The following is a 13,730-nucleotide window of genomic DNA, read 5'->3' as shown; positions in this document are numbered from 1 at the left end:
TTAATTAATTAAAAAATATTTTAATTAATTAATTAATTAATTTAATTATTCATTCAGTTTGTTTTGTTTTAAGGCTCACATTATATTTTATCAATTACACAATTAATCAATTGATTAAATGGTTAATGTTTATTTTCATTAATTACTCAATTAATCAACTGATTAACTAATTGTTTGTATTTTATTAATTGCTCAAAAATTTTAATTAATTAATTTAATAATCCAATAATTTTAGTTAATTTAATTAACTAATTAAACATCACGCTCTCCAACAACTCTAATAAAGGTTTTTAGGAAAATTCGACAGCCTCCTAATATCCCCTCAGGATGAGGAATCTCAAGGCCTAAGCTAGTTTGTGTTTAAGGGAGGTGGGCAAGCAAAATTTCATTTGTACGAGTCCGTTCGCGAGTGGAGTAGACGTAGACAGTGTTCATATGTGTGTGCATAAGACTTCAGATCTAGGGCTCGGAATTGGAGCTTCAGCGGTATTTTGAGCGTGAAAGGTTGAAGGCATGTGCAATCTATTGTGCAAGACGGAGCGGAGCCGAGGGAGTGAGGTCAGTGACAAAATTTGGGAGAAAGAACAATTCGAACGTGGGTTTGTTCGCATGAGATGAAGTAGATAGAGGTCGATTGGGCATGGGTTTTCTCACATGCCAAGTGAACAGGAGGTGGCTCACCGGACGTAGCTCCTTTACATGTAAAGCAAATGGGAAGCACGAGTATACAAGAGGCAGACAGAATAGGTGCCGATCATAAGGGAGGCTGGGAGTGTTCGCGTGTATTTTCTAGCATGTAGAAGTGGAACGTTGTAGTTGCTTGTGGAACGGATTGGGTCAACTTGGTGCAGAGGAGTGGGAGAGCTACTCGATCAGAACGCTTGATCGAGATTACCAGAGACAAAGAAAGCAACTGACGAGGATCCTTAAAAAATTGAATGCAAGTCCTTATTTTTTTTCATTTTTTCATTGTTTTATATGAGCGGTTCCCTCGATGGCGTGCCGACATGCTTAAGTTATATTTATTTATTTATTTTTAATTAAAAAATGTATTCAAACAACTTTATCTTTAAATCCTTACACCCTTATCAAAGTCGTAATATGACTTTGCCAAAGTAGAAGCCCAATTGGGGACTATTTTGAGTTCGGGATTCACTTAAAAATTTCTCAAATTTGATAGAAGCTTTATGAAAGATGATTGCTCATAAAATTGCCTTGTATTCAAACTGGAAGGAATTTCATGAGTACAATCGTGTTTGAGATGTTAGCATCAACTTCCCTTGTGGGTCGCAATCAGGTTAAACTCTAATCCTAATATGATTTTCATGAAATTAATGCAACAATGAATGATATTTGAGACTGCCTTATTGTAAACATGCTCGAGACATTGACATGAATAACCTTTCGAGGTTATAACAAAGAATGCTCCACCAGCTAATAATCAAACGATGATATTTTAGTTGATGCTATATAAAGAGTAGTTCAATAATCATAAAAGAGAAGAGACATCTGATTTTTTACAAGACAAAATTAGGAAGAGAAAAACCACGAGCCTAGCCTAGTTGAACAAATTATACTAATATTCGTCATTGCTTACAAATGATGCTCTTCTTTGAGAGAAGACATTAATATAAAGTAAGAATATATTATGTGGTCGAAGTTGGAAGAGTTATTTGGCAAGAATCTAGCATAAATGAAGTTGGTAGTTAAATTTGATGTCATTGGCATGCATTAATCATGTAAGTGATAGCGTGTGTTGGCATTATTAGCGATGATAGGCGATGAAGCCACTAGGCATTAGAGTAGCTAGGTGATAATAGTCAAAAGATTATACGTCAAAGGACTGTACTTAGTGAGTGACAAAGGCTAAATGATCGTATTCAACAAGCAACAGAGGTTGAAGAATCATAATCGGCAATTGATAGAGGTTAAAAACGATCGTAATCAAAAGATGATATTCTGAGGACTGTAATCGTACGATGGTGTTTCAAGGACCGTTATTGGGTGACGATGATCCAAGGGCCATAGTTGGTCAACAATTGAGGGGGGATAGTAGTCAGTGGGTGATGGTCGGCCAGCAACTTAGTGGTCCTACTCAGACATATTTAGAGCCTCAGAGCTCTCTTGAATCTCAAAAGAGAGTTCGGTAACTACAAGCTCCCCCTCCCCTATCTCAACGTAGAGTAGGAGATTATTTATAGATATTTGAGAGTGATATTCCCATAAATATGAAAAAAATGACGAACACTCGATTAGACGACCCATAATAATTTCTTTTATCATTAAACGTTCATTAACATATAAGTACCTTAATAAAATCGCAATTCAATGATCTTGGGCTTGTTAGATTCATCTCATTAAATTGCTCGATTCAACTATTAACATGTTATATTTGGAAATCGTTTAAACATCCAATTAATGTACTGTATTTTGGTCCTACTCAGACATATTTAGAGCCTCAGAGCTCTCTTGAATCTCAAAAGAGAGTTCAGTAACCACAAGCTCCCCCTCCCCTGTCTCAATGTAGAATAGGGGCATATTTATAGATATTTGAGAGTGACATGCCCGTAAATATGAAGAAAATCAAGAACACTCAATTAGACGACCCATAATAATTTTCTTTACATTAAACATTCATTTAACATTTAAGTACCTTAATAAAATCACAATTCAATGACTTGTCGAACAATAATGACATGAATTTTAGTAGTAATAGACCTAGTGAGGGGATTGTGACTTTGGGCGATCAAGTCATTAATAAGAGTACACGATTTAGATATCTTGGATCTATTGTTCAGAGTGATGGTGAAATAGATGGGGATATTATCAGCAGAATTCAAGTTGGATGGTTGAAGTGGAGGAATGCATCGGGCTTGTTATTTGATAGAAATGTACCCCTCAAACTTAAGGGAAAATTCTATAAGATGGTAGTGAGGCCTGCAATGCTTTATGGTGCCGAATGTTGGCCTTTAAAAGAGAAGCATAATACTAAGTTAAGTGTGGCAGAGATGAGGATGCTCAGGTGGATGAGTGGCTTTACCCTTAGAGATAGGATACAAAATGAGCATATACGTGAAAAGGTTGGAGTAGCTCCAGTAGAAGATAAGATTAGAGAAAGTCGCCTTTGTAAAACCCGAAATTTATCATTTGAGTGCGTCGCACACATATCGATGCGCCGCGACGAACTTAAGTGAAATTTCGACGTCGTTGGAATTTGACGAAATAAATTTCAGGCGGGAACGAGATCGGACGCGAAATTTATTTCTCATCAACAATTCCATTCAATTTTAGCTAATCAAAATAAATAAAGCACCTCTACAACATTATCATAACACAAGTCTATCAAAATGTACAAGATGGCCGTATAAAATATTTTCTACACAATTTCTGCATGTCATCCAAAATAACAAAAATAACTACAACATCTACTACTACTAAAGACAGTAAAGAAACCTGTCACCCGGTAAGCGTCGTCTGTAAGTAAGCCTCGGGTGATCAGCCATCACCTAAGAGTCGGGTCTCCTGAAAATTTCCCAAAACTAGAGAATGATCTACGCTCAGCAGAAAGTTCTAATCGTAAACATGCTCAATTGACATAAAAATATTGATTTACATGCTTTAAGAAGAAAGGGGAACATGTGTTTAATGTCTCGATTATGTCCTCATGAAAGGTATGTAAATGTCATATGCATATGTCATAGCTATATCTAATGCATCTTCTTTTACTTATTTAACATATTCAACCGTCCCGGAGTACCGTCTTGTACTGATCAGGTACACATCTTTTGGCCATTTATTTTCCTCAATCGCCCCAAGGGCCATATGTGCCTTTGGCACCGTTTTTGGTACTCCGTATTCAATCATGCACAATCAAATCAATATTTGTTTCACATGACTATATATTCTTTCCTTCCTTACAAATGTTTGACATAAAGCTTTACACATGAATTTGAAGCATGAAAGAAACAAAATAAATATTATATTTCTATAAAAGGCTTTACAATATAACATGATATAAACATGAAATAGCAATTGAACATGTAAGGAAAAGAATTCCTACCTCCACAACCTTCTTCTCCGCTTTCGCTTTCTTTATTCTTTTTCTACTACCTAAAGACAAAGACAAAGAATTCATTTAACCTTATGTTCCAACATTGCTTTTCTAGGTTTCCTATAATTTTGCTTAACCTTATGCCAAAGAACATCACCCGATTTTCGGATTTAATTAAATAGCAATGATAGGAACTTCAAAAGTCATCTAATTTAGCCTAAATCCTTCTAAAACATCCATCTTTCTTTTAGTTATATATAAATTCTTTTTATTTTCGGAATTATGCATCAAATAATTAGCAAAATTATTCTTGTGCTCAAAACTAAAGTTTCAAGATTATACGTCAAAGGACTGTACTTGGTGAGTGACAAAGGTTAAATGATCGTATTCAATAAGCAACAGAGGTTGAAGAATCCTAATCGGCAATTGATGGAGGTTAAAAATGATCGTAATCAAACGACGATATTTTGAGGACTGTAATTGTACGATGGTGTTTCAAGGACCGTTATTGGGTGACGGTGATCCAAGGGCCATAGTTGGTCAACAATTGAGGGGGGATAGTAGTTAGTGGGTGATGGTCGGACAGTAGCTTAGTGGACCTACTCAAGACATATTTAGAGCCTCAGAGCTCTCTTGAATCTCAAAAGAGAGTTCAGTAACTACAAGCTCCCCCTCCCCTATCTCAATGTAAAGTAGGGGATTATTTATAGATATTTGAGAGTGACATTCCCGTAAATATGAAGAAAATCAAGAACACTCAATTAGACGACCCATAATAATTTCCTTTATCATTAAACGTTCATTTAACATATAAGTACCTTAATAAAATCGCAATTCAATGATCTTGGCCATGTTAGATTCATCTCATTAAATTGCTCAATTCAACTATTAACATGTTATATTTGGAGATCGTTTAAACATCCAATTAATGTCCTGTAGTTTGGTCCTATTCAGACATATTTAGAGCCTCAGAGCTCTCTTGAATCTCAAAAGAGAGTTTAGTAACTACAAGCTCTTCCTCCCCTGTCTCAATGTAGAGTAGGAGCATATTTATAGATATTTGAGAGTGGCATGCCCGTAAATATGAAGAAAATCAAGAACACTCAATTAGACGACCCATAATAATTTCCTTTATCATTAAACGTTCATTTAACATTTAAGTACCTTAATAAAATCACAATTCAATGATCTTGGGCTTCTTAGATTCATCTTATTAAATTTCTCGATTCAACTATTAACAAGTTATATTTGGAGATTGTTTAAACATCCAATCAATGTCCTGTATTTTTTTTCAAGACCTTGATTTGGGCCTATTCGAGCTTGGATTAAACCATTTTTATGTTGTTTTGTTCATCTCGTTGAAACATTCATTTTAATTGTATGTTTGCCGAAATCGGATTTTGGATGGTCATGTTTTAAAAGTTTTCAGTTCCAATATGCCTCGAGATTCATGCCCATTCAATGTGATTTTTGATGACGTATCAATACCAATAGTAGAAGATGAATTTATCCAAAGGGAAGAAGAATAAAGGAGGCATGGATGAGCACAACCAAAAATAACTAAAAAATGAAATGGGCTTTAAGCCATTATAAATTTAGAGTATGACGGGTTAGATGGGTGTGCCTAGGACACATGGCAGTGAATTATAGGCTTATAGGAAAGTAAGTAATAAGGGCAAGCAACAGGAAGCAGCAACTACGTGCATGTGGTGATAGTGTTAAGCAAGTAAATCAGCACGCATCGACAACACAAGTCAGCAGAATGTAATATGTCTAAAAGAAAATCATTTTTCAAAGTAGGATGGGATTACATGGGTTGGGAATTAACCTTGTTCTAATAACATACTAGAGGAGAAAGATACTTTAGCTTTTATAATTCACTTAAAAAACCCTCCTATTTATAACAAAAGAATCATCATAGCATTCTAAGTTACAACCAATTAATATATTCCACTCACAAACTATAGACCGCTAGTCAAACACATGGGCTATTTGGTTGCTTAAAAAAGAAATTCAATATTTCAATGTAAAAAGAATGAAGCGTAAAAGGAATGTGGTGTAAAAGAATTACTTGGATGAGTGTAAAAAAATATATATGACTTCACATTTTTTTGTTTGGTTTGAAGCAAAGTGAATGCAATGTGAAGTGTAAAGAAGTTGTGCATAGGGTAGTCAGCAATGGTTAGTGGCCGAAGGCCGAGGACTGCTAGCATTTGAGGGCGGCGGCGGTGGTGGATTCCGGCCAACGACTATGGGCAGCAATGGTCGGCGGTGGCTAATGTTGGGGGGCCAACAATGGCGTACAACGATGAACGGTGATGGAAAAGGATGGTGGTAGCGATAGCGGTGGTGGGTGGCTAGCATAAGTAGTGGTCGGTGGCTGTGATGGTGGTGGTGGTCGGCGGTGGATGATGGCAGGTGGCGGTCAATAGAGGTTTGATGCTGCCTGTGGTGGGCAATGGCAGAGGTAACGGGAGAAGGCGGGCGGTATCGGTTGGAGGTGGCACTGGTCTGCAGCAACGGCGCGTGGCGGTGGAGACGAAGGCTGTCGGCGGTGCTTAAGCAAAGCTTTGGAGCGATGAAAACGATTTTAGCTCAAAACTGGGCGAGAATGATTTACCTCAAAAATGAACTAAAATGAAATAAAATGCATTCACTTTACCTTGGATTTGTTTTTCATCCAACCAAACATCAAACTTCTCAAAACCCCTGCATTAATTTTACTTTATATTCACTTTACTTCTAACCAAATAGCCCCCAAGTATTTTCCTATATTAACAACCCCAAATTCAATCATATTATCATGAGAATCTTCAGCAAAACACAAAACAGAAAAGTATCAACTGAACCCAAGTCTTATGAGCATTATATCAAGTATGAAGCTTTCATCCTCTAAGTGACAGGAAAAAGAAAATTAGCACATGCAGTATTCCATGATATCTTTCTCGTTCTCTAATAAATAGTTGTTGAAAAAAAAACAGCAAAAGAGTGAATAATCTCCAAGTCTAACAAGCTAGCAAAGACAGAACAATTCACTAAATCATGTAAAAGAAACAAAATAAATTTAGTTTATAGCTAATATTATGACGATCCATACATGAATAAACCATGGTAGATCACATATAAAGACCACTAACTCCTTAAATTTCATGTAAACCATAGTTTAACAAGACAGTTATCCTTTCCAGTTGTTAGTAGTTTGGTTTAGGTCACTCATACTTATTTTGTTCTCTTTTTCTTCCTCATCATTCTCCAAAAATGATTATGGTAAGCAGTAAGCAACCCAAAATTGTTTGGCTCTGCTCAACTAAATGGAAAGAGAAAAAGAGTATAGGACCCCGTGCACCTCTGTTATGTATAGTGGAGAAAGATCCCTTTCCACTCTCGCTCCCAAAATAAGCGCCATGTTCGACCCTATCATCAAATTGCTCATGTTGCAAGTGTTTAGCCGTGCGGGATGAAGGGAGGAAGAGGTTTCATTTTAAGTGGGTGGGGCCTATTCTGTGAGGTACGCCTCACCCAGAATTGTGTAATTGCGCCTCTGAGGCGCGCCTCAGTCCAGGTGAGGCGTACACCTCAGCCAGGTGAAGAATTGCATAAGCCTCGAGGCGTTTTTTGGTCAAATTGCATAAAGGCGCGCCTCTAATTGCGCAATTTTAAACAGAGATAGGGCCCAATCCAAAACAGAGAGAGAAGAGATCTTAGCCTGTTATCAATATTTAGATACAAGTCCTTCAAGCTTATTTATTTTTTTCTTCCTCATCACTCTCAAGGCAAAAAAGTTATGGCCAGTAGCCCCACATGCCCAGCTCTGCACATCTCAATGGAAAAGATAAGAGTATAGAGGCTATCTATTGGCAATGGTTTGATGTAAGCACTTCATGCTTATTTTCTTCTCTTTCTACCTCAACACTATTGAAAAGTAGTTAGGGCCAGCAATCCCCAAATGCCGAACCTTGAAGAGTATTAAGGGTAGGAACCTCAAAAATATATAGAGATATATACTTTTCTGTTGTCAATAGTTTTATGAAGATCATTCAAGCTTATTTTTTTATCTCATTCTTCCTGATCACCTCAAGAAGTGGTTAGGACCAGCAACCCCTAATGCCTGGCTATGTTCATCTCAATGGAAAAAATAGGAAGTGTAGCGGCTATCAACCCCATTCAAGTCACACGAGCGTTTTTAGGGGATTCTAGGCTGCTCCACCTTTTAGAAAGACATCAATGAAAGAGAAAAAGAAAAATGGGCAAGTGACCGACATTGAACTATAAATTATATGAGAAAACCTATACAAAACTTTTGGAAAGGATTTTTTTTTTATTTTACTCAATTAAAAAACCAAAATGAATCTTATGAAAAAACCCAAACATTCCTACACTAAACTTCAGCTGTTTAGATTTAATATCAATTTACCAAAAAGCCTGAAAAAATATAACGTACCCATGAATTAACTCAACTAGTTGGGGCCGCAATTCTTCATCTCTTAGCTTGTGTATCCTTCTTGAAATGGCATCTACAGATTTGATTGTCATACTAATCTTTGTGATGAGCTTATTTATTGCAGCTCGTGTAGAATCAATCTTATTAGACTCAGCTCCCCTGTTATCCAGAGCTTTGAGGCGAGTGTACTTCCTATCATAAAACAACCTCAGCTTCTCTTCATCCTAGCACAACAATCTTATCAGGTTTAGCCAAACTTTTTTAAACTAGAGCCGGACAAAAAAAATGTTGTCAAAAGCAGAAAGACCATTTATGTTGTAAGGCAGTTAAGAACTTAAGATTTACTTTTAGAAGGAATTCTAGTTCACCGACAAATATAACATAACCATCCATTGCATGAACTGTATCTTGCTTGATAGATTAATTTTTTTTAATGAAAGAAGACTTGCATGTGGTTACAGAAACAAAAATAAAGAGCATTACGAGCAGGATCATAATGAATCACATAGAAATAGACGAATCAATTTTCATAAGAATAATTATGAAAATTGATATATTATGGTAATATTACCGTGTTCAGAATAATTAATCAAGGCTAGTTGGGCAGAACCCCTTAGCAAAAAAGGCATGCATTTTCTTTAACGGCTAGCTAACAAGCATACACTTTATTTCAGCTTTAAAACAATTGGTAGCACATATATGAATGGAGAGGAATTATGAAGCTGACTGAAGTTAATAGAAAACAGGCATCATCAGAATTAGCCTTACTCTAATTATTTGGGGGTCAATATTATGAATCTTTCTCCATTAGTTCCTAGTGAGTGGTACATAAGGTATAAAGCTTATTTTATGAATAAATATTTGTGCAATTTCTATCAATGCTACCTTTAATATATCTACTTTTCTGTCTAATCGTTCAACAATAATTTCATCAGCTCATCTTATTGAAACAACTTATATTCTTCATTATACATAACTAAACCATCAAAAGCCTATATATTTCACTGCATTATCATCAATAGATACTGTTGCCAACGTTCCTTTCCGAATAAATCCTTGCTTGTTTTGAAACATACACATTTTTTACAATCTCGTTTCTACTATGCTTAACTTGACCATAAATGGCCTATTTATCACTCAATTTGAATCATTTGAACATAATAGCTCGACAATATCTAGCAACCATTTTTCGTCACAAAATAACAATTGAGTTAGGCATGAAAAATAGCATAATTTAACTAACAGTGTAGTATGCAGCAATGTTTAAAATTGCGTAATCGGGAATTGAGACGTTTTTCATTTGTGAGGCGAGGCGTAAGCCTCAAAGCGTTTTGAGGCGTAAGACTCAAAACCAAAAAAATTGCGTAAACATAAAATGATAAATTTTGAATATACTAATGAGTAAATAAAATATAAAACATAAAAATGCACAAGATATGAAGTGAAATTAAAATATCCCAATAATAAGACAATATGAAATATAGTTCAACTCAAACTCCAGCTTTCCCAAATCACAGTATTCATTTCATTAACATATAATTCAGAAAATAAATACCAATGCATATCACATAAGAACTCATAATTCATCAGCTCTATCATCGCTAAGGGGGTCTTCATTTGAATCATCAGTATGATGAACTGCTCTCTCCTCTTCCTCCTCTCCTATAGAGTCCAATGTCTCCCAATCAGGTGTTTCCTCAATATCAGTTATTTTCCTTTTCCCTAAATATTTTTGAACAATCTCAAAATAAATAATAGTGTAATACATTAATAAAAGTATAAGAAAACTTTATTGCTTATATACCTTTTTTGATTTGTTCTTGAGTTGTGATTGATGTAGAAGACCATCAAAAAAATCAACATTTAAATCTTCATCTTGTAATTCAGACGGCATCACTTTAACTTCATCATCTACAAACCATTCATCATCAAATACCACCTCCTCGCAAAGCAAAGGATCTTCATCATCCATTAATCATTTTTTATTCAAATTTATATATCTGAGTCTCCTATTATACATAATGTACACTTAGTGAATTCATCCTAAATATGGACAAGTGATTTCTCATTTTTGTATGTACTTGGTTGTAGGTACTTCAATTTCTTCCACAGCTAGAAGAAGAGCATGTCAAGCCCAAAACCTTCACAGCAAAACGCTGCAATTCTAGAGTCCCATCGTCAAATTGAATCCACCACTCAACTAATATTTATATAAGAGAGTTGAGAGTTTAATTAGTGCGAAAATATAACTTTTAAATAAATATTTAAAACATTAAATAAAATTACCTGGTGATCGTTTGACAATTGTATCCTTTGCTTATTGTAATCCAAAAAAGCCTTATTTGTTTGTAAAAGGTACTAATTGCATATCTACATTTGATCTTTCAGTTACATCATTTATTAGCCGATTCATGCAATGATACAATCCCAACTTTATTTCAGGGTTTGTAAACTTATTTTATGCATATTGATACAGAGTGTTTAGGTAATAACCAGCTGCATGCAAGTGCCGGTGAAGTTGTAGCTCCCATCTATCATTAATAATATTCCAAATTTCCCTAAAGCTACCCTCTTCGCCTCCTAAGTTGGAGGCAATCATTTCTTTGGCTTCATCCATAGCATTGTAGATGAAACTCATTGCAGGCTTCTTCTCAACATCCAACATCCTTAAAACTTGAACCAAAGGTCTAGTGGTTGTAATGGCATATAAGATGCTTTGCCAAAATCTATCATTTAAAATAATTTTTCTAATTTATCTTTCCTCAATCTTCTTCGTCCAAGCATAACTCAACCATTGTGTAGATGCGAACATAGCCTCTAAAGGTTGTCTAGCATCCAGCATGCTCTCTAAGGTCAAGTAAGTAGTGACAAATCTTGTTGCTGCTAGCCTTAGAATTTCTTTCTTTAAAAATTTCATCAAAAGAGTTAGAACCCAAGAGTAGTTGTAAATAAACTTGGTTTTTTTTTTTTTGCTTTAATAAGTGCATTCTTATGTTGAGGTAGCTCATCAAGCTTCTCAAGAATCAGATCTATACAATGTGCAGCACATGGAGTCCAGTACAGATGTTTCCTCTTCACCATAAGTTTGTTACCTGCAGTCTTGTAAGCACTTGCATTATCTGTCACAACTTGTACAATCAAATGTTCTCCAATCTCCTCAACAATGTTATCTAATAATCCAAATATGAACTCAGCATCTTTGACCTGGTCAGATGCTTCAACTAATCTTAAAAACATAATACCAAAAGGATTATTAATGAGAATGTTAATAAGAATTCTATGTTTAATATCAGACCACCCATCTGACATAATTGTTCCTCCTGTTTGGACCCAAGTCTTCTTAATTTCTTTGATACTTTTATCAGTGCTTTCTAAATCCTCTTTCAGAATCCATGTTCTCAAATCATACATGGTTGGAGGTTTGAACACTCTCCCAAATGCTCCAACTGAACAAATCATGTTGTAATAGACAGGTAATGTTGCAACATTAAATGAAATTGTATTTTCGTAGAAGAATCTGCCTATATTCTTACACACTTTTCTCTGTGCCTCCCTTGTATTTTTCGGGGCCATTTTCTATGTAGTAGAAGATATATCCTCTGATGTGTCCACCATATAATGATTCGTAGGCCCTCTAGCACCCCTAGATGAAATAGGCTTCATCGAAGAAGATGAATCCCTAACGCTACTCTCACTCCCGTAGTAAGAGCCAACATCAACTCTATCCTCAAATTGCTTCTATGCAAGATGTTTTGACGTGGAAGACTTATTCATGTATGACTTTATCTCCTCCCTTATAGTATCAGAAACTTTGGAGCATGAAGCAACATTCTTGTTAGACCCTGAAAAGTGATCTTTCATCCTAGTCACATCATCCTTCACAACTTTATCACAGTAATTGCATTTTAGATAGATATATGTTTTATCACTTCCCCCAACATTCACCTAAGTGTTATATTTCTATGCTGAATCTTTTCTATGACCTGACACAGCTTTATCCTTACTTATGACCATCCATTATGAGAAAAATATAAGAGAGCAATATATCAAACTCCTAAACATAATGCTTCACTTATTCTATATTAAGAAATCTTATATAAGCATGCACTCATGAAGAAGCAACTAACAATAACAATTACTACTAAAAATGATGAATACTACAATATACCAGTCTGCCGGAGGTCCAAAGGGGCACTACCCCCAGGCAGGGAACAAAATTTTATTGTAAGAGTAATTTTGAGCGGTACCGACCATGTACGGCTCGGTATCGAGCATGTACGGCTCGGTACCGAGCATGTACGACTCCGTATCGAGCATATACTGCTCGGTACCGAGCATGTACAGAGCAGTACCGAGCATGTACCTCCTCGGTACCAAGTGGTACCGAGCATGTACCTAGTGGTACCAAACATTGTTGTACCGAATGATACTAAGCATATACCTAGCGGTCTCAATGTGGAGGGAAGTGAACGCCAAACAAAGAGGGAAAAAGGTCGCGGTAGAAGAAAGCTCCAACCCAACTCGCGGTAGAAGATAACTCCAAGCAATAAGCGAAGAGCGGGTCAATGTAGAAGGATGCCGACGCTGAACAAAGAGGGAAAAAGGTCGCTCAAAGAAGAAGGGAGAAAACCTGTTTTCGGGAAATGACGGAAGACCGCGCAGGGGTTGGGGGGTCTAAACCGAACAAATATATATTAGGTTGGCTTTTTTAAAAAAAAAAATTTAGAGGCGGATGCCTCTCAACCGTGAGGCGAGGCGCGCCTCAGTAAACTTGAGGCGTACGCCTTAAATCTTGAACTCATTGCGTAGGGTTTGAGGCTTAAATGGGCGAAATTGCGCTGAAGACGCGCCTCTTATTGTGCAATTTTAAACCATGGTGGTGTGCAGTACTTGATATCTTTGTCTGATCCAAAAGTCAAGTGAAGCAGAAGTGTGATCCAAAAGTCAAGTGTAGATGTTCCCCATTCAAGCTTGGACTAGGGCCGTTGACCAGAGATCTTGAGATGCATGCATGTAACAGTTTAAGGAAGATGTTTTGACATATTTATATGGAGTTGAAATAGTTGGTAGCTGTTTCAAAGGATAGAGAATTGGGCAAGACTAACGAGTGCAGCTTAGGTTAATTTCAAAGTTTAATCCACAACAGAAATTAAGGTGAACCCATCTCTGGAAGATATAAGATTCCTAGAGGTATAAATTAAAAAAAAAAGAATTAAAAGATATTAAACTAATGTAGAA

The 13,730-nt window shown here is 36.1% G+C and overlaps 1 protein-coding gene across 1 annotated transcript in view; it reads right to left on the bottom strand.

Annotated features, from left to right (window-relative positions):
* The window catches only part of LOC110102134 (nitrate regulatory gene2 protein), a 63,615-nt gene that overhangs the window by 19,493 nt on the left and 30,392 nt on the right, over positions 1–13,730 (bottom strand). The window contains exon 3 of the mRNA XM_020830316.2: positions 8,493–8,716. Within this exon, the coding sequence (XP_020685975.1) occupies positions 8,493–8,716 (224 nt within the window). The remainder of the gene's footprint in view (positions 1–8,492; positions 8,717–13,730) is intronic.

This window comes from Dendrobium catenatum, unplaced genomic scaffold, assembly GCF_001605985.2.
Source record: "Dendrobium catenatum unplaced genomic scaffold, ASM160598v2 fragScaff_scaffold_1538, whole genome shotgun sequence".
Taxonomy (NCBI): domain Eukaryota; kingdom Viridiplantae; phylum Streptophyta; class Magnoliopsida; order Asparagales; family Orchidaceae; genus Dendrobium; species Dendrobium catenatum.
This window is presented reverse-complemented; position numbering and strand designations above follow the sequence as displayed.